The 18,473-nt window shown below is 36.4% G+C and overlaps 1 protein-coding gene across 1 annotated transcript in view; it reads left to right on the forward strand.

The window, feature by feature from the left end:
* Window positions 1–18,473, forward strand: part of COL19A1 (collagen type XIX alpha 1 chain) — a 342,117-nt gene that overhangs the window by 279,922 nt on the left and 43,722 nt on the right. Inside the window, exons 33-41 of the mRNA XM_055113849.2 lie at window positions 2,830–2,934; window positions 3,019–3,072; window positions 3,375–3,428; window positions 8,610–8,663; window positions 10,053–10,106; window positions 12,652–12,696; window positions 14,737–14,787; window positions 14,883–14,927; window positions 15,367–15,393. Of these exons, the coding sequence (XP_054969824.1) occupies window positions 2,830–2,934; window positions 3,019–3,072; window positions 3,375–3,428; window positions 8,610–8,663; window positions 10,053–10,106; window positions 12,652–12,696; window positions 14,737–14,787; window positions 14,883–14,927; window positions 15,367–15,393 (489 nt within the window). The remainder of the gene's footprint in view (window positions 1–2,829; window positions 2,935–3,018; window positions 3,073–3,374; window positions 3,429–8,609; window positions 8,664–10,052; window positions 10,107–12,651; window positions 12,697–14,736; window positions 14,788–14,882; window positions 14,928–15,366; window positions 15,394–18,473) is intronic.

The raw sequence follows: 18,473 nt of genomic DNA on the forward strand, positions 1-18,473 counted from the left end.
CAAAAATATCTTTAATTAAAGTATTAAAAAGAACTGGCATAATTACAGGCACCTTCAAAGGCCTTCTTCTAGATTAATCAGCATATCAATCCCTCTTTGAATGACTTTGTGTATTGGTTAATAATTGATGCATCTTTATTCTTTCCATGAGAAAATCTTAAGACATTTTTCCAAGAATGTTAACAAAACTCAGTTATTTAAATTTGCTATTCTGGTAACCCTAACCCAAAGAAAATGAAGTCAGTTTCAAATGACTCTTAAAAATTATGTTTATCATAATGATTATCATTTTTTAATGTTTCACTTAAACAGTCTATTGAATAATCTATTCTAAAATGTTGCTCCATATTGATATGCCAAGGTTTTGCTCCATATTGAGATGCCATGTTTGTGTCTGCAGATAATTATCTTTTTCATACTTTTTGAAATATGGAAATCATTTTGTTTTTCTTAAGTTCTCAAGTGTCTCTTTATCTTCATAGTTTTTCAGGTGTCAGTAATAGTTCTATAAATATATATATTTAACTCCCCTGCCAACACATTACCACCTGTGAAATAATCCGGGTGGTAAAATTCATCTGGGAAACATTGCATATAACCCTAGTTCCCCTTTATATATTCAGACTCTAAGAAAGACCACCATGAAGAGAGCTTTTTCACCCAGCATTTTTTTTATGTACTTTAAGTTCTGGGGTACATGTGCAGAACGTGCAGGTTTGTTACATAGGTATACATGTGCCATGGTGGTTTGCTGCACCCATCAACCCGTCATCTACATTAGGTATTTCTCCTAATGCCATCCCTCCCCTACCCCCCCAACCCCCCACAGGCCCCAGTGTGTGATGTTCCCCTCCCTGTGTCCATGTGTTCTCATTGTTCAGCTCCCACTTATGAGTGAGAACATACGGTGTTTGGTTTTCTATTCTTGTCTTAGTTTGCTGAGAATGATGGTTTCCAGCTTCATCCATGTCCCTGCAAAGGACATGAACTCATCCTTTATTTATGGCTGCATAGTTTTCCATGGTGTATATGTGCCACATTTTCTTTATCCAGTCTATCATTGATGGGCTTTTGGGTTGGTTCCAAGTCTTTGCTGTTGTGAACAGTGCTGCAATAAACATACGTGTGCATGTGTCTTTATAGTAGAATGATTTATAATCCTTTGGGTATATACCCAGTAATGGGATTGCTGTAACCCAGCATTTTTGAGATGATTTGCCTCATGTATTCATCAGGGTTCTCTAGAGGGACAGAACTAATAGTATATATGTATATATGAAAGGGAGCTTATTAAGGAGAATTGACTCATGTGATTACAAGGTAAAGTCCGACAATAGGCTGTCTGCAAGTCGAAGAGCAAGGAAGCCAGTAGCGGATCAGTCCAAGTCTCAAAACCTCAAAAGTAGGGAAGCTGACAGCGCAGCCTTCAGTCTGTGGCCGAAGGCCTGAGAGCCCCTGGCAAACCACTAGTGTAAGTCTGAGAGTCCAAAGCTGAAGAATTTGGAGTCTTATGTTTGAGGGCAGGAAGCATCCAGCACAGGAGAAAGATGAAAGCCAGAAGACTCAGCAAGTCAACCCCTTCCACCTTCTGCCTGCTTTATTCTAGCCGAGCTGGCACCTGATTAGATGGTGCTCACCCAGATTGAGGGTGGGTCTGCCTCTCCCAGTCCACCAACTCAAATGTTAATCTCCTTTGGCAACACCCTCACAGATGCACCTGGGAACAATACTTTGCATCCTTCAATCCAATCAAGTTGACACTCAGTATTAACCATCACACCCTGTAAGCTTTTCAGTATCATGCAAAATTAGTGTTCCAAGGAGCCCGTGTTTGAAAATCAGATTTACATTGCTATTCATTAGGTCAAAAATATTGAATTTGAATAGCCATGGGCTTTCTTGCCAGCTTCTTATCAATAACAAGCTTCACTTCTTTTTCATGTTTAAAGATTCTTCCCTTTAGGGAAAAGGATGGAAGAATGGAAACTTAAGTTGTCCTACCTTCTGTCAACTGTTAAACTATCTCCCCCACTCAGTGGCCCTTATTCTGTGCCTTTCTTGGTCATATTCTTATTCCAACAATTTATTTAAAAATAAGCCTATATAGAGCTTTTCACACACACTTTCTTTAGCTGTGTGATGAGAGTTATGTTTATCTTATGAGCTCAGACACTTGAAGTCAAGCTTTCCCAGATCAGCTAAAGGTTGCAGAGAAGGCAATGGAAAGGTAATTTCACTTAGATTTCCTATTGTCACTTGGATATGACCTAGGAGTCAAGTTTATGTCAGTCAAGTAATTATTTCTCTCGAGTGCCTCCACTGACAAAATGTTAGTAAACTGTATGTAGTTGGAGAACTAATTTTGCTCCCAAAAGAACAAATCCTTTCTTCACAATTTTTTCTGTTGTTTTTAAAATGATTTATGCTATAGGTTGTTTGAATTCTGTAATCTTGCTGGGTTTTCTAAACTTTATTACCACTCCCTTTTAAAACATTCTGCTAAACAATTGAGCCTCAGTTTTTTTTCTTGACTTATGTGTCTTTTCCTTATTTATTTGGAATTTTCTATTTAAGTGTCATTGGAGACCTGTTTTAAAAATAAAAGTTCATCAATATCATAAACAGATATCACTGATGAGCTTTGTAAATAGTTTTTACCTCACAAAAATTAATGTTTTTAAATTGGATACATCAAGTGTCTGAAAGCAGAATGACCTATCTATATCACTCATCTCCAGAGGTTCCAAAAAAACTTCACATCACATGAAACCTCACCTTTATAGATGGCTTTTATGACTCTCTCAGTAACCTTATCTTTATACTCATTAGAATTTCTGTGGCAACTGCCAAGCCAGTGTCCCAGGGCTGAAAAGCAACAAAGGAGAAGAAGGAGGTGCTGGTGAGCCTGGAAAGTATGATTCCATGGCCCGGAAGGTGAGAAGCCTGGCTGAATGTTTACGATCCCTGTGGGTTACATGTAGTGCATCCTCTCAGTTCTGTTCTTCCTCTGTCTTCTAGGGTGATATAGGGCCACAGGGTCCTCCAGGAATCCCAGGAAGAGAGGGACCAAAGGTAAGAAATTCTCTCCTCCACTTTCCCCTGTGGGAACCTCAATTTAGTGTGAAAAAAAGAACCCGATTTGAAAATAGACAACTTTTAAAATACATACTATATATATATATATATATATGTATGTATATGGAGAGAGAGAGAGAGAGAAAGTGATGTAAAAGCCACTTGCAAATGTTGCCATTTATTTGTTCCCTGACCCTGTCCAAATTACATGCCCCAAGTGTTCTTAGAAGAGAGTTTTTTCATTTCCAAAAGATAAGAAAAATGATTGCATGTGCTAGCTGAATGTATTGTCTTTTTAGGGAAGCAAAGGAGAGCGGGGCTACCCTGGGATACCTGGGGAGAAAGGCGATGAGGTAACAGATTCTTTTCTGATTATATAGTCCTAATATTGATTCTCTTTACGTGGCTCAACAGAGTAAAAATGTTAATTTTTCTATAGCTCAGATCTGATGCTATAACCAATAAAAACAAAGACCACTTAGAGCTTTTAAAATGCTGACACATTTTAAATAACATATTTATGTTTATTACCAATGGTCCGGTTTTAGAGGCAAGGAAATTAAGGCACAAAGTTAATATGTCAATTATAATTTTTCTGTTTTCATTTAACAGATAATAATTCCAGCTCTCTCAAAATAAAAGTAAGGGAAAGGGGGAAGGGAAAATTTACTCAAAAGAATTCCAGGGTAGCTAAGAGATTTAAAGGAATAGTAGTTGGACAACCAGCCTAGCAGTAAGGGCAGCTCAAGAACCCAGCAGAGCTTCCCTGGGTACCACTAAACTCTGATTAAACTTCAGCAACCTTGGATTGTCTGTGTCTTTGCTCAGCTTTCAAATTCTTGGGAGAAAAAAAAACTATCAGAAAAATCTTCTTGTTCTAGTTTACATTAGCTGCTCACCCGTTGGACTAAGGTTCCAAGTCCAATGTGCTTTTGAGATAATGGTATAATTTTCTGACTGTAAGCCATGGTGATGCTCAGGACATCATTTTTTTCTTACATAATTCACATTAATTCTTAGAAAAACCAATTAGAATGATGAATTGCTGTTAGTTTAAACAGTTTTGATACTAATAATTCTTAATGAAAGTAAGTAAGCCATCTGGCATATATTAACCTTGATGTTATTGTGGAAAATCATAACTATATAAAGAAAATATTTTTCTAGGTGGAGTTATATTTTACATTACCAGTAATCATCATGTACTATTGTTTCTAATTAATATTGCTTGTAATCTAGAAAACTTTGAGGTTTGATTTTTTCCCAAGTTAAAAATTGAATACCAAATATATTCAATATTTATTTGTATCCATAAATAAAACATTACCTTCAAAATAAGTTATTGTGCTTTTGCTTCTTCATGTTCCACAGAAGGTTTTACTAAAGTACAAGCACAATAACTGATTTTCATAGTCCAACAGCTTTGAACTACCTCCACCCAAAAGGTAGGCTTTAGAGGCAATTGAGAAGGTAATAACAAAAAGATCAGGAAATAATTGGAATTCAGGTTTTGTATAAGTAACTCTAAGTTAAAGTCACTAGAAGTTAATTTTCATTGATTCTGCAGGGCACTTTTCTCTCTTGGTGAACTGAAATCCATTGCTAATATTCCTCCACACTTCAGTGGGCTTTTTCTTCGGTACCCCTCATAAATTCTGTAACACAGTTCACAAAATTGTACACAATTCTCATTACATGGGGAGTTCCAGCAAGTTCAGGAGATTCTTTTCCATTGTTTCTTCACGCTACGTGAATAATATGAATAAATCTGAAGTAAACTATTGACTCCTTTAGGCCTTGTAGGGGGAATAAGGTGGTGCAGCTTTTTCTTTAGCAGATGGGAAATAATGAATATAATCTTGTCTTCTACTTGGTCTCAGATATTATTTGAAATTACAATTTATTGATTTGTCAAAGTGAATAAAACTTTGACCAAAAACAGGTGCATTTCCAACTGGCCAATGAACTATACCATTTCAACATACACTATGGACTTGAGATCTAATCTTATGAAATCTCAAATGTCTATTGTACTCTAAGTGGAAAAGATACAGAGGGACACCCCATCTCTTTGAGACTTCTAATTATTATGTCTTTCATCTGTTTGGAAAATGAGAGAGAGGAGTTGCCTGCTTGTTTGTTACTCTTAGAAAAGCAACATTTTCTTCCACATTTTTCACAGACATTGTTGCACAGCTCAAGGTAGCAACTTGGAAGATGCTAATAGAACACATGCTAACCTTTGATGGAGTGATTTCTTGCTTGAAATGCAGGTCTTCCTATAATATCTTGGGATAATAATTGATAAATTAGACATGAAAAATATCATCAGCCAGATATTATAGCAACAGAAAATATTCTTGGTAGAAACTGAGCTAGGATTTGCAAAATGAAATATCAGAGCAGGGTAAGAACATAGCTCCAATGGTCTCCAAATATCTCTGCAATAAATTTTAATTTGTATTTTAGTTTGGCACTGTATGTTAAATTGACTGTCCTACTCTTTAATATGTATTTGTCTTCTTTAATGATCATCTTGTCTTCTAAAATTATCTTATTGCCCTTTATGCATCCATAGTAACTTTTACTTTTACTACAGAATTTCAGCTTTTTCAGAGAAAGGCTGCTGGGAATGATTTTTTATTTATGGACTGAGGTTTATTTTAAAGTTTAATGTGGTCATCAAAGGTTAATGAATCCCAAGCTTATAAATTAGACTATCTACAAACTCACTCAACATCTCTGGACTGATTCAGTGTTGAGACTAAAAGTAGCAAAAAAAAAGGAATACATATATACATATATTTTATGCATGTACATATAGAAAGAATTTTATGGAAATATGGGTATTTTGAGGTAAAGAAATTTATGGTATAACATTTGTAATCTCCAGTCATTTAGAGGTGCCATTATCAATGAAAATTTTTTTACTTTGCATCTATAAACCTGCATACAAGTTAATGTTAGGGGAATAAAAAGAATGAGTACCACATACCGATATGTAGAGCCTGCACATGCACACATGCCCATGTATACACACATACACACACATACACATACACACACACACACACACAGCACTGCCAATGAGATTGATAAAATTTTGAAGAAAAATATGTCAACATTCTTTAACACCAATACACACAAGATTTGGCCCAAGACTTATGAGGAATTCTAGCATGTTCAAGTAGAATTTTTAAGCCCTTCTTCATATCATATCACATGAATAGACCTGAAGTAACACATGATGCCATTTGGCATTGAATGGACAAACCTGGAAGAACTTGGTCCTTGATCCCACTGATGCAAAGAAACTTGATCCAGCTCACAGTCCTATAGAATGCTGATAATCAATATGCAGTAATATTTCCATGGCCACATCATCTAATATTTATAAAGTATATGAAAATGCATATATCATAATAGTAAAAAGTAAAGGAATTGTATTATGACAAAGAATGGTATGACAATCCAGAAAGAATATTTTACTCAGTAAAGGAGACTAAATCCTGAAAGAATGGAATCGTTCAGTCTAGAACTTGATGTATCACATGGTTATCTGAAATAACAAAAGCGTATTTTAAAATAGTTTTTTCTCATTATAGAAGTGATCTCAGTCCACTATTGAAAATTGGGAAAATACAAAAAAGCACTAAAAGATAAAATTTCTCCCTATTCCCACTACCCAGGAGGGACTTCTGGTAATAGTAATGTCATGGTCCACAACTGTATTAGTCCATTTTCACACTGCTATAAAGAACTTTCCTGAGACTGGGTAATTTATAAAGGAAAGAGGTTTAATTGACCCACAGTTCCACGTGGCTGGGGAGGCCTCAGGAAACTTACTATCATGACAGAAGGTGAAGAGGAGGCAAGCACCTTTACGAGGCAGCAGGAGAGAGAGCAAAGGAGGAACTTCCAAACACTTACAAAACCATCAGATCTCCTGAGAACTTACTCACTATCATGAGAACAGCATGGGGAAAACCACCCCCATGATCCAATCACCTCCCTCCCTCTACATGTGGGGATTACAGTTTGAGATGAGATTTGGGTAGAGACTCAGAGCCAAATCATATCAACAACACCTCATCTATAAATTCCAAAACCAAAGCCTCTGAAAACCCTGGAAATGTTTCCCAAGTTTGGCTTTGTTTCCCAAGCAAATTCATTTGGCAGCCAAATCTGGCCTAACTCACACGGAGCTTGTCTATTCCACTCTGTCAGAATATCATGTTTTGCCACAGAAATATTTGTGTGTTTATTAGAGGGCACTGCTTCAGGCACCACTGCAGTGTGATATAATATTCAGTATGTATATCATGTTACCTGTGAAATGAAGTGATAATCCAGAATTCTAAAACACATCTAACACTAAAGTTTCTGATAAAACTTATCTATTTGTCGTGATAAAATAATAAAAGCCTGTATGTATCATTCCCATCTTTTAGGAAGTACATTTAAAATTGTTTAAAAATTTAGAACCTGTGCTATATAAGATTTGTGACTTTATTTTTACGTGTTTTCTAACTTTTTTAAAACATGATTTTAATAATTGCAAAATATTTCATGTTATAAATTGTATGTAATTTATCTAACAATATTCTGTTGTTGGCAAATGTATCAAAGTAACAAAACTAATTACATAAGTTAGCTAATCTTACCATTTCTTCCTTGATATATAAATGTATCAGCATCTTAAATCCTATCCGGTATAATTAGTGCTATTCTACAAATCTAAGGAGGGGAGGGAGGGGAAATCTATTCATTATTATGCTTAAGCCATTAAAGGCTTCCAAATTTAAATTCACCAGTGAGCCAAATTTATTCTTATAATAAACTGACTAGCTAAAATAAATATTATATCATAAAACATATTCCATTTTTCCCTAGCTGAATGGAGCTTAAGTGTAATCATCTATTTCTTCAATGGCATTCTGCCAATCTAAAATTCGTATTTCCATGTTTTACCAGTACGAGATTCTTAGATACTACTGCTGACGGAGTGGCTCTATAAAATAAGAAATGCTCTGTGAATCACCAGATTAAATTATGTTTGCTTCAGATTCCATGTCATGGCATTTTAGCTCACCCTTCTTACTCTTTAAAACTGAGTATTCGCACATATTCTTACTTATAAGCGAGGGCTAAGCTATGAGTACGCAAAAGCATACAGAGTGATATAATGGACGTTGGAGGCCCAGAAGTGAGGAGTATAGGCGAGGAGTGAAGGATGAAAAACTACCTGTTGGGTACAGTGTACACTACTTGGGTGATGGGTGCACTAAAATCGCAGACTTCACCATTATACAATTTATCCACATAACCGAAAATCACTTGCACCCCTAAAGAAAAATTTTTGTTTTTGAAATTAAAAAATTAGAATTAAAAAAGTATATTTGTATATGACAAACATTATGTTTCTCAATTAGCTAAATAAGTGTTTAATGTTCAATGGTCAAAATATTTGATTAACTAAAATGCCTTCTTCCCAATGATATAACAGATTTTATGATGGGAACTATCTTTTCCAGGGTCTTCAAGGAATTCCAGGCATTCCAGGTGCTCCAGGCCCGACTGGACCCCCTGTAAGTATTTGTTAAAAGGATTGCACTCACGGCTTATATCTGCTGGTTTGATGCAAGGTGAATTAATTTTCTTCATTGCCTTTTGTTCTCTGTGCCTCTATGTAGATTGTCCAGATATTGCCTGGAAAAGTAGCCTCATCCAAGCTCTCAGATTTTCATTTAGTATTACTTAAGGCTGCTCAGTGTCCTGTGGACTTGCCTCAGAATTCCACCAGACCAGAAAGCAGTCTGCGATTAAGCTAGTGTGTTTGAAATAGAAATTGCATATAAAAGAGCATTCTATTTTTTATTTATAATTTTTTGGCACTAACCTTTAGAAGAGATAGTCAAATGGCACCACAAACTGAGAATTTATTTTCTAAAGGAAAAAAAAGTGTGCTAAGGATGATCAGATTTCATTTATTTTTGTTCCTATGTATAAATTAAAATACCTCTATTTTAGTCAAGGCTTTCACTGCCCCTCAAACACACCATCAAAGCCTTCGTGTCTTTCACTGTCTTGTTTTCCTAGAACAGAATCTCTTTTGCTTTATACTTGCCAAACCCAATCTCTCATTCAAACAGTTTAATTCTAGAGTCATCAGATAAAATATAGTGCATGCAGTTAAATTTGAATTTCAGATAAACAAATAATTGTTTAATATAAGTTCATCCCAAATATTGTGTTTTTATTTGCTAAATCTGGCAACCCAGCACATGCTTCAACTTCTCCACCTCATCCTTTCTTGGAGTTCCTATGCCAATAGAGTCTTTACCACACCAGTAGGAATGTAATTATATATTTTAATGTTTTGAAATAAGGATTTTCCATAATTAAAGTTGTGTCATTTATGCTTCCGCCACAGTTATATAGAACAAACCTGGCTTTAAATTGTTCACTAAAATTAAAAACGATGAAAAAGAGTTGTGAAAGAAACCATGAAAATTATAGCTAACTCTGTTCCCAAAGGATTAAAATTAAATTTTATTTTTCAGTGGTAAAATGCAGATCATAGAACTCAATATGCACACTGTTAATTCTGCCGCCTTGAAGTATTTAAAATGTTGATCCCTACCAAAACTATAGCTCATTTAGAAAGGCATAATGTTATGTAAATTGCCATTTAAACAGCAAGACTAGATTCTTAAGTGTATCAAAAGGTTCCAATTAAGGTCATTAAATGTGGTTGACCAAGGTGAAAAAGCGACCACAAATACAAATTTTACCCTTCCAAGGGCTTATCAGCAGGATACAGCTGCTGTATCAGCCAGAAGAAATATAAGCTTCTAGGGCTTATTTAATTAGGATCAAATGACCTTCAAAATGTGTAAGTTTTAGTAACCAACTTCCAATACCCTTTGGCCATTTAATTGTTGTTTCTGTAACAAACTTAGTTTTGTGTTTTACAGGGCTTAATGGGAAGAACTGGACATCCTGGTCCCACAGGAGCAAAAGGTGAAAAGGTACAAAGGAAAAGCCTCACTTACCATCCAAACTGGGGCTTGGAGTGGGAGCAGGATGAGACTCTTCACAGAGAGAGCCATAAAATCAAGCAAAGCCTAAAAGTAGAAATGATGGTAGAAAGTAGCTATTCTTGTAGTGGATTTGGAAGAACACAGGTCCAAAGGTTATTCTAAACACGGGAGATATTTTCCTAGGAGAAAGGATAAATAGAATATTGGTTCCATAAAACAAAAGTTCAGGCTGGATTCAGAATCCTGGGCAACCATCTATGTGGAAGGATTGGGTGGGGGAGCCTCCTGGAAGGATGCAAGTAATGTGGTGTCTACCAGGGAGTTCCAGCCACAGGGGCTGTCAGTTTTCTATGACAAAATACCATAGACAGAGTGGCTTATAAACAACAAACATTTATGCATATTTCTCTCAGTTCTGGAGTGTGGGAAGTCCAAGATCAAGGTGCTGGCAGAATCAGTGTCTGACAGAGTCTGCCTTCTTGTTCATAGATGTCACCTACTAGCTGTGTCCTCACATAGTAGAAGGGTGACCAAGCTCCCTTGGGCCTCCTTTATAAGGGCACTAATCCTATTCATGAAGGCTCCACCCTCACGACCTAATCACCTCCCAAAGGCCCCACCTCCAAAAGCTCCAGACAGCAGACTGGCTCTCAGGACCAAGATTCTGGTAACCAAAGAGCTTGCAGAGACAGTCGAGAAGTTCTGTCCCTAGACAGTCATGGGGGAAATTTACTGAAGAACCAGGATAGCTTGTTTCCTGGGGAGATCAGTTATTGGACAGATGGGTTGCCATGGTCAGAAAGGAGGACCAGCATTAGATGAGTCTCAGACAGGACACCACACAGTTTTACATGTTTACCCCATTTAGGATCTAAACTGGCTCTATTGCACTAGTCCAGGCAGATCCAGCAAGTAAGTGGAATAAGCCTAGCTATTTAGATCGGGGAAATAAGAATCAAGAGTCCACATGAGCCACTCAAGCAGCTTCCACCCACTCGTCAGGACACAAGTTCCCTGACCAACGTGGAACATAATGACATCAAGGAGCAAAGGAATCCCAACACATTTTGAAGGAAACAATTACTTTATTCTAGATAGTCTCTGCACATTTTTTTCTGATTTTATCCCAAGGAGCTTGCCCAACCCCACTAGCCTTTTTTCTCTGTTCTCTATGGAAATTATTCAGTCATAGACTTGCCTTTGAAGTTAATGGGAATTCCACACTGAGATGAGCTTTGGGGCACAAATGAGAGTGAATATATGACTTTTAATTGTGCCGGGGGAAAAAAAAGACTTTTCAGTAGGCACATATTTTTCCTTGTTTGTTGACTCATTAGAACTATGACATAATTCTTTGAAGGACACTGCCAGTTGTCAGCAGAATGTGACATGTCTTAGAGAGATAGCCACCATCAAAGCAATTTGGGAAAAGAAACAATATGCTTGTTCTTTGTTATATATTCTCAGGCAGAAGCATTGCAAGAAAAACTTTACAGTTTATTTTTATTGATAAACATGAACAAAAGATTTTATGATACTTTCGTTACAAAAAATGACAGGGTATTGGAATGAAGTCTTTGATTACATTTATGGGAATGGACTAAAATCCCTCAAAATTCTTGGACATTGTGAGTAGAAATTTTACTGTATCTGAATTATTTTTTAATTAACCATGTCTTGCCATTTCCCCTGCTATAGAGGGACTTAAGAGATTTTTTGAGGCTATTATTCTAAGAGAAAAGCAGAGTTATAGGAAGAACTGCTGAGAGACATCAGAGGGACTTCAATAGCTCTGCTTATTATGGACCGATAAACATCTGTGGTTTGTAAAAATAAAAGTGAAATACATTTTTCAACTTTCAACTTGAATTCATTTTCACAAATTCTATTTTCAGTCTGCTTCTCCTGTAAGACTAAGACTGTTTAAATTGTAGCGACCATTTGCTTTAAACAGTGCAATACCACAGTTGCTTCTGCTCAGGAAGACGTGTCTGACTTGGGTGTAAAGTCAGATATTAACGTAGGAAATGGAAGATGAAGTTTCCCTCCTGCAGACACAACACAGGTTGTGATTTTTTTACTTTCGTCAAATTATGTGGATGTCCCCTCTGGTTCCCAAAAGATGAAGGTGGTAGAAATGAGGCTCAAAGTGAGGGCTGACTCAGAGCCACAATCCCAGAGCCCACTGCCTGCTTGTAGGAGAGTTCCACATTGGGAGAGTTCCTCCAGCTGCACTGGAAGTCCAGGACATGAGCACCTGGGTTGTCTGGCTCCGTCTAAAAATAAGCTTCATTTCTGGAGCTCACACAGTGAGAATCTGAATGGGTATGGGAAAAGGCCTTTACCTGTCCTGCGGTCCAGAAATGTATTTCCTGGGTAAAGGAGAGCCCAGCTGAATAAGACTACAAGGCTGAAACAACATGGCAAGTCATATCGATTTCAGAAGACGGCTCTGGGATTAATTTCAGAAGATAGTTTGTAAACCTGGGGTAGAAACGTCTACGCCGCTGATATGTCTATATATCCCTTGCAGGGCAGCGACGGACCCCCTGGGAAACCCGGACCACCTGGACCACCTGTGAGTTGTTCTAGGCTTAAAATTTAAAATTCATGTGTTTACTTAAGACTTTTATAACTCAGAGGTAAGACTATATTTAGATGTTTTCAAAGATAAAAGTCTTCTGAATTTCGTGTATAAATATAAATGAGAGCCAATGTAGCTTTAAAGAGACCTGATTTGTTCTCCCTTTGGTTCGGCCTCAATGTGCAATGCTCAGATTGGCATACTGCGGGTCTCCCCATCTTGGATTTAGGAATCTGGGTTTGTGCTCCGACTCTCCACTTCCTGGCTCGGGGCCCCTGGGAAAGTCATTTAACCTTAATGTGCTTCATTCACAGAAAGGAGAAGGGCCAGAAAAATAGATCCTTTCCGCTGATGCGAGTTGGTAGAAAATCTGATATTATGCTATATGTGTTCATTCCCATTCATGATGTCTGAGATGCAAGGAAACTCTATTTATGTAGCTCTTAGTGAACAAAAAGTACAAGAGGCATCGATGTTTTCATTATTGTGATTGAGACAGATGCACGCTCCGTCAGGGAAACGGTGGAGAGGAGAGGAGCCTCTCTCCGTGGCAAGTCTGCCCTCATGTGGGGCCACGCTCGAATCGCAGCCGAGCCGAGCTGAGATACCACGCAAAACACCCTTTTCTACCCCACCTCACAGGAATACTTTAAGAAACCAAACTCACCATAGAAAGGGCAGAATTGACCGTGACTTTCCGAAGACAATGAGGATTATTATCAGTCTGCGTGCAGTTGCATGCTTTGTACACGTAAATGAAGAGATTAGCACTCTATTTCCTAAACTTGTTTCCTAAATCTGTTCATCTGTGTTACTGACCTTTTTCCCTTGACAAGAAAGCAGGACGGAAAGTATTTAGGGTTCAAATCCTAAAATTCACTCCTTCCCCCGTGGGCAGAACAGAAAATATAACATGAGTTCATGAAAGGGACCTATAATTTTATAATGCACTTAAGATGTCTTTGTCTTCCCTCTGAATTCTCCAAAACCATCCATCCTTCAAAACACAGATTAAATGTTTTCTTCCCTGGGAAACCTCCTTTGGAAATCTCAGATGAAAATATCCTTTGTCTCTCCAGGACGTAGCACACTAAAATATGGCAGACATTCAGTCACTGTCAGATAAATGAGTTAAATAATAGAGTAATAAATGGATGGAGCGTTTGTCTTCCATCACTAGTGTTTGGAAGATGCATGCAAATTGTCTTCACAGAACACTACTGGCCACCGTCATACAGAAACAATGAAACAGTGACTTCTTCAACTCTGCAACTGATATGTGAAAACTGCAGAAAGGAAAAGGCAGATTTGACTATTGATTCTATACAAATGTTTAAAAAGAAAGACAAAAGATCCTAACTAAAATTTTTATATGGAAATTTTTCCTAAATGCTAAAATGTATGATTTTTTTAAACTATAGAATACGTTCTCCTTTAAGTGTTGGTTACTCTAGGACATGTCAATTTTTTTCAAGATGTTCTTATTCTCTTTTATCCTAAAGAATTTATTTTTGTAGAAACATCCACACAGGGTTGTGGATAATGTCATCTCCCCATTTACCTTAATTTTCTATTTGGTATGAAAAGACTGTGGAAAAAAATTACTTTTCAGTAGCCAAATTGTTCCCTATTCACATCTTCATCAGCACTATGGTATTATAGCCTGCAGGTTAGCAGGCTGTAAACGTTAGTATAAATTGGCAATTCAGAAACTGAATTTTAATGAGCAAATATTTTCCTCCAAATGCATTAGTGTCTCATCTGTCAAACCTGAACACTAATTAAACCCCAACTGAAAGTATCCGTGTGCTTCAGGTGTAGCTCACACTCCCTTTTCATTTCCCTGCATTTGCTTTGGAAAAGCTAAAAATTAAAATGTATTATTTTACTTAGAGTATTAAATTCCCTTTGTAAAACAGAATAGAAAAAAGTAAAAAATAGAATAGGAATAGTATCATTTGGTAAAATGATAAAATGTAGAGATGCAAAGTATTAACTTCCAAGAATAATTCTGTATCTCACCTCTTTCCTAAGGGTATTCCATTTAATGAAGGAAACGGCATGAGCAGTTTATATAAAATTAAGGTATTTATATTTGTAATTATTTAAAATCCAGTTATAGACTGCTGTAAATTCGTCTCATCTTTCTCTTTTTCTTTTCTTTTCATTTTCTTTTGAAGGGAGGTGTGAATGTTCCCAGTTACCCAGGGCCACCCGGTCCTCCTGTAAGTACAGTTGTTTATCATCAAACACACTTTAGCTGAACAACCACAATGAAAAACAAACAATAAAAACCTCTTAAGTTCACTGAAAAACGCATGTTATGAATACAGCCAAATTTTACAGCAGAAGGAAATAAGTAAAACCAATTATAATAAAATTGAGAAAATGTATGCAGCCAAAATAATGGAAAATAGCATTTTTCATGGTGGTGTCACTTTTTTCATTGCAAATCTAAGAACTAAGTCAATGTCCAAGCAATCATTTTTATGAAATTTCCATCAAGTTATATTTATTCATCTTATTCTTCAAATTCAAACTGTAATTAAAGCAAAACTTGCTAATATTCGTATGTGTATTAAAGCAAATTGGACAACAGTGTTTCTTATTCTGTAACTGCTTTGGTCATTATTTGAAAAATGACTTTCCATGTTTCTCTTACAGGGCCCAAAAGGCGATCCTGGCCCAGTGGTATGAATGTTCCCGTGTTTTGTGTCATTTAGAATATTGGTCTTTGTTAAATTTTGAAAGAAAAGCATCGGGCAAAATGGCCTGCCTTCTTAGGTGTTCATCAATTAACATGCTGGTGGTGACAAGCAGGCCACAATAGAAATGCCAGCAATATGTTCTCTATTTCTGAGATGCATTAGTCCTGATGTTGTCACTGCCCTTGAGGTTTTTCTCTTCCCATCAGTGTGTTTTTAAAATCATCCTGTGATGGAGGAAGACACATATAAACTCTGATAAATGGGACACTTTCTTCTAATAGCCCTCTTCTGATAATTGATTCAATTTTAAGTGGATTGTGGAAGAGAAATACTTACTGGAAAGAAATCCCTTCATATATCTGCCATCTCCCCAACAAAAAAAGGAACTGTTTATTTGCTTTAAACGTCTTAGGCAATTATTTTGCAGGAGATATGTTTTGTCATAAGGCTGCTTATTAGGAGGAATGTATCAGGAGGTTATGCTCAGCATGGAAGGAGATAATGTCCTCCAGCCGCCTAAAGGACGATAATTGTTCTCAGCATCTTTCTGAACCATGGAGCCTCTGTAAAAGTTCTGCCAAATTCAATTAGATGCCCTTTATTGCTGGGCATTTTCTCCTGTCATGTCTTTTTCAAGCATATCCTTCATGTTTCATTTGTATATATTTTAACCTTTGGGTATATACTTGAAACTCAAATGTACCTAAAGCTGAAATAAAATTTCAAACCACTTTCCATTGCCATGTGAAAAACAATTTAAAGCCTTTTCATTATAGTACAGTTTGTTAAAACTCAATGAATAAATTTTAAACCAGCAAAGGGACAAGTCGTAACAAGTAATGTTTTTATGTCTAAAAACGTATTTTAAAGAGATGCATTAAAGAGCTCTTTGATTTTGTTATTGGGCAATATATATTAAAAGCCAAATTGTTATCCCCTGAAAGCATTGTTTCAACTAGTTAGGATCATATTCTGTAATTCAGTTTCCTTTGTTTTACTATTCATTCACCCTGTCTACCCTATCTTTGCCTGAAACCAACTATATGCTTCGTTCTAATTTTAATTTTCTTACATCTTGTTGATAAAAATTTCCTCCTGGTCTTTCTCTCTCATACTCATACACACAAAACAGCTTCTCTGAATCATTTAAAAGCACCTAGGCTTCTCACTGACTTTTTGGGGACATTCTTTGAAGTTCTTGCATTAATAACTGCAGACTAACATAAGAACTTTTTAAGTATTATAATAAAGGATAAATTATAATTTACTGGCATTGAAAAGGGGCTGGCAACAAAAATGTAGACCTATTTGCATAGAATTTGAAGAGATTAGTCTTCAAATTTCTTAGCTACAACAAAGGATGAAGAATAAAAACTGATTGAAGTGTGTTCCTTGCTTTTAGAGATGTGAATTGAGTGAAGCACAGAAACAGAAAAATGCAATCATGAAATTAAATACACATTTAGTATACACATTCAGCCTCATCCTGGATGAAACTTTGAAGTTACTCTTTTGGATTCTCTGTCAGCACCACCCTGAAACTCTCATCATCTCCCACCAGCTGTCCTGTAGGGAAAAATAATAGTTCCTGCCATAGAAATAATCCAGGAATGATAGAATTGTAGATCACAGAGGAAAAACTTGAGAAGTCTTTTTGAGGTTGGAAATTTACTCTTCCAACATTCTTCAAATCCCATGACAATAGACCTGCCTTACTATTTCTAATCTTCTCCATAAACCTTTCTAGAGGAATATTACCCTTAATTGAATTTATTATCTTCTGAGGCGCTCCATTTCATTCCTTTGGTATTCAGTTTATAAGTGATGTTTAATTAAATATTTAATTATTAGCTACTTTCAAACAAATGTTGATTGATTGAACACCTCTGTCTTAAGGACTGTTGAGAATGTAAACAAGGAGAATCAAAGAGTGTGTTTCCTTTGTCAGCAACCTAGGGCCTCTTATACAGAACTTTATGCAGAACAGAATCTGAACTTTTTTTTTGATCAGTTGTCAAGTTACATATTAGGGGGCATTTTAAAAGATTTCTGAAACATAGAAAACATATCAATTCATATGCTCACTCACTAAGTATTCTGTAATAAGGGCAATGTTATAAATAATAATGAAGTTATATCCCTGGTAATATTTTTGAAGCAGATTAGAATTATGTATGCGAAAATACACTTACAGAGAATACAATTTGAAAGCTCCTGTTTCTTTGTGATTATGTCTAAAGCATCCAGTGTCCTAAGAAAATATTTGCAGTGAACATTAATTTATTAACAAGAAGGCATCAAACAACTTCCCACTTTATCTCTTTTTTAACTTAAAGCCCTAATGCAAGCTTGTCCAACCCATGGCCCATGGGCTGCATGCAGCTCAGGAAAGCTTTGAATATGGCCAACACAAATTTGTAAACTTTCTTAAAACATTAGGAGATCTTTTTGTGTGTGATTATTTTAGCTCATCAGCTATCGTTAGTGTTAGTGTATTTTATTGGAAGACAATTCTTTTTCTTCCAATGTGGCCCAGGGAAGCCAAAATATTGAACACCCCTTCCCTAATGCTTTTTTTGTTCAGAGTTAGCAACTTCCTTCACCACAGCTTTTCCCAAAGTGTTTCTTGAGGATCTACAGGCTCCAGTTAGCCTGGGACCATACACTAGAAAATGTAAAGATTTTTTAAAATAGAAAACACTAATCTACCCCCTTCCAGTGACTCATCAACTTGAGCAATAACTTTTAGTGTTATTGGAGATAATGATCCTGGGGTCAACTTCTTAAGCATTCACAATTCTTGTCCAGCTGCAGAGAATACTTAAAGATGATAAACACTGCTTTGAGTGCTCCATCTTCATCTACTCTTAAACAGTTTATTCTTATTCTCTGAAAATCTAGCAGCACCAGGTAGCTCACAAATTGGCAAACTTTATTAAAGCCCCATCTTTCGTTCTAGTTCTTATTGAAATTGGAGTTATAACTGAGTAGAGGGATTCATTCTGATTAGATTCTCAATCAGAATGAAAATGATTAATCAGAAAGTATACCTCTCTGCAGAAT

This window comes from Pan paniscus, chromosome 5 (assembly GCF_029289425.2).
Source record: "Pan paniscus chromosome 5, NHGRI_mPanPan1-v2.0_pri, whole genome shotgun sequence".
NCBI lineage: Eukaryota > Metazoa > Chordata > Mammalia > Primates > Hominidae > Pan > Pan paniscus.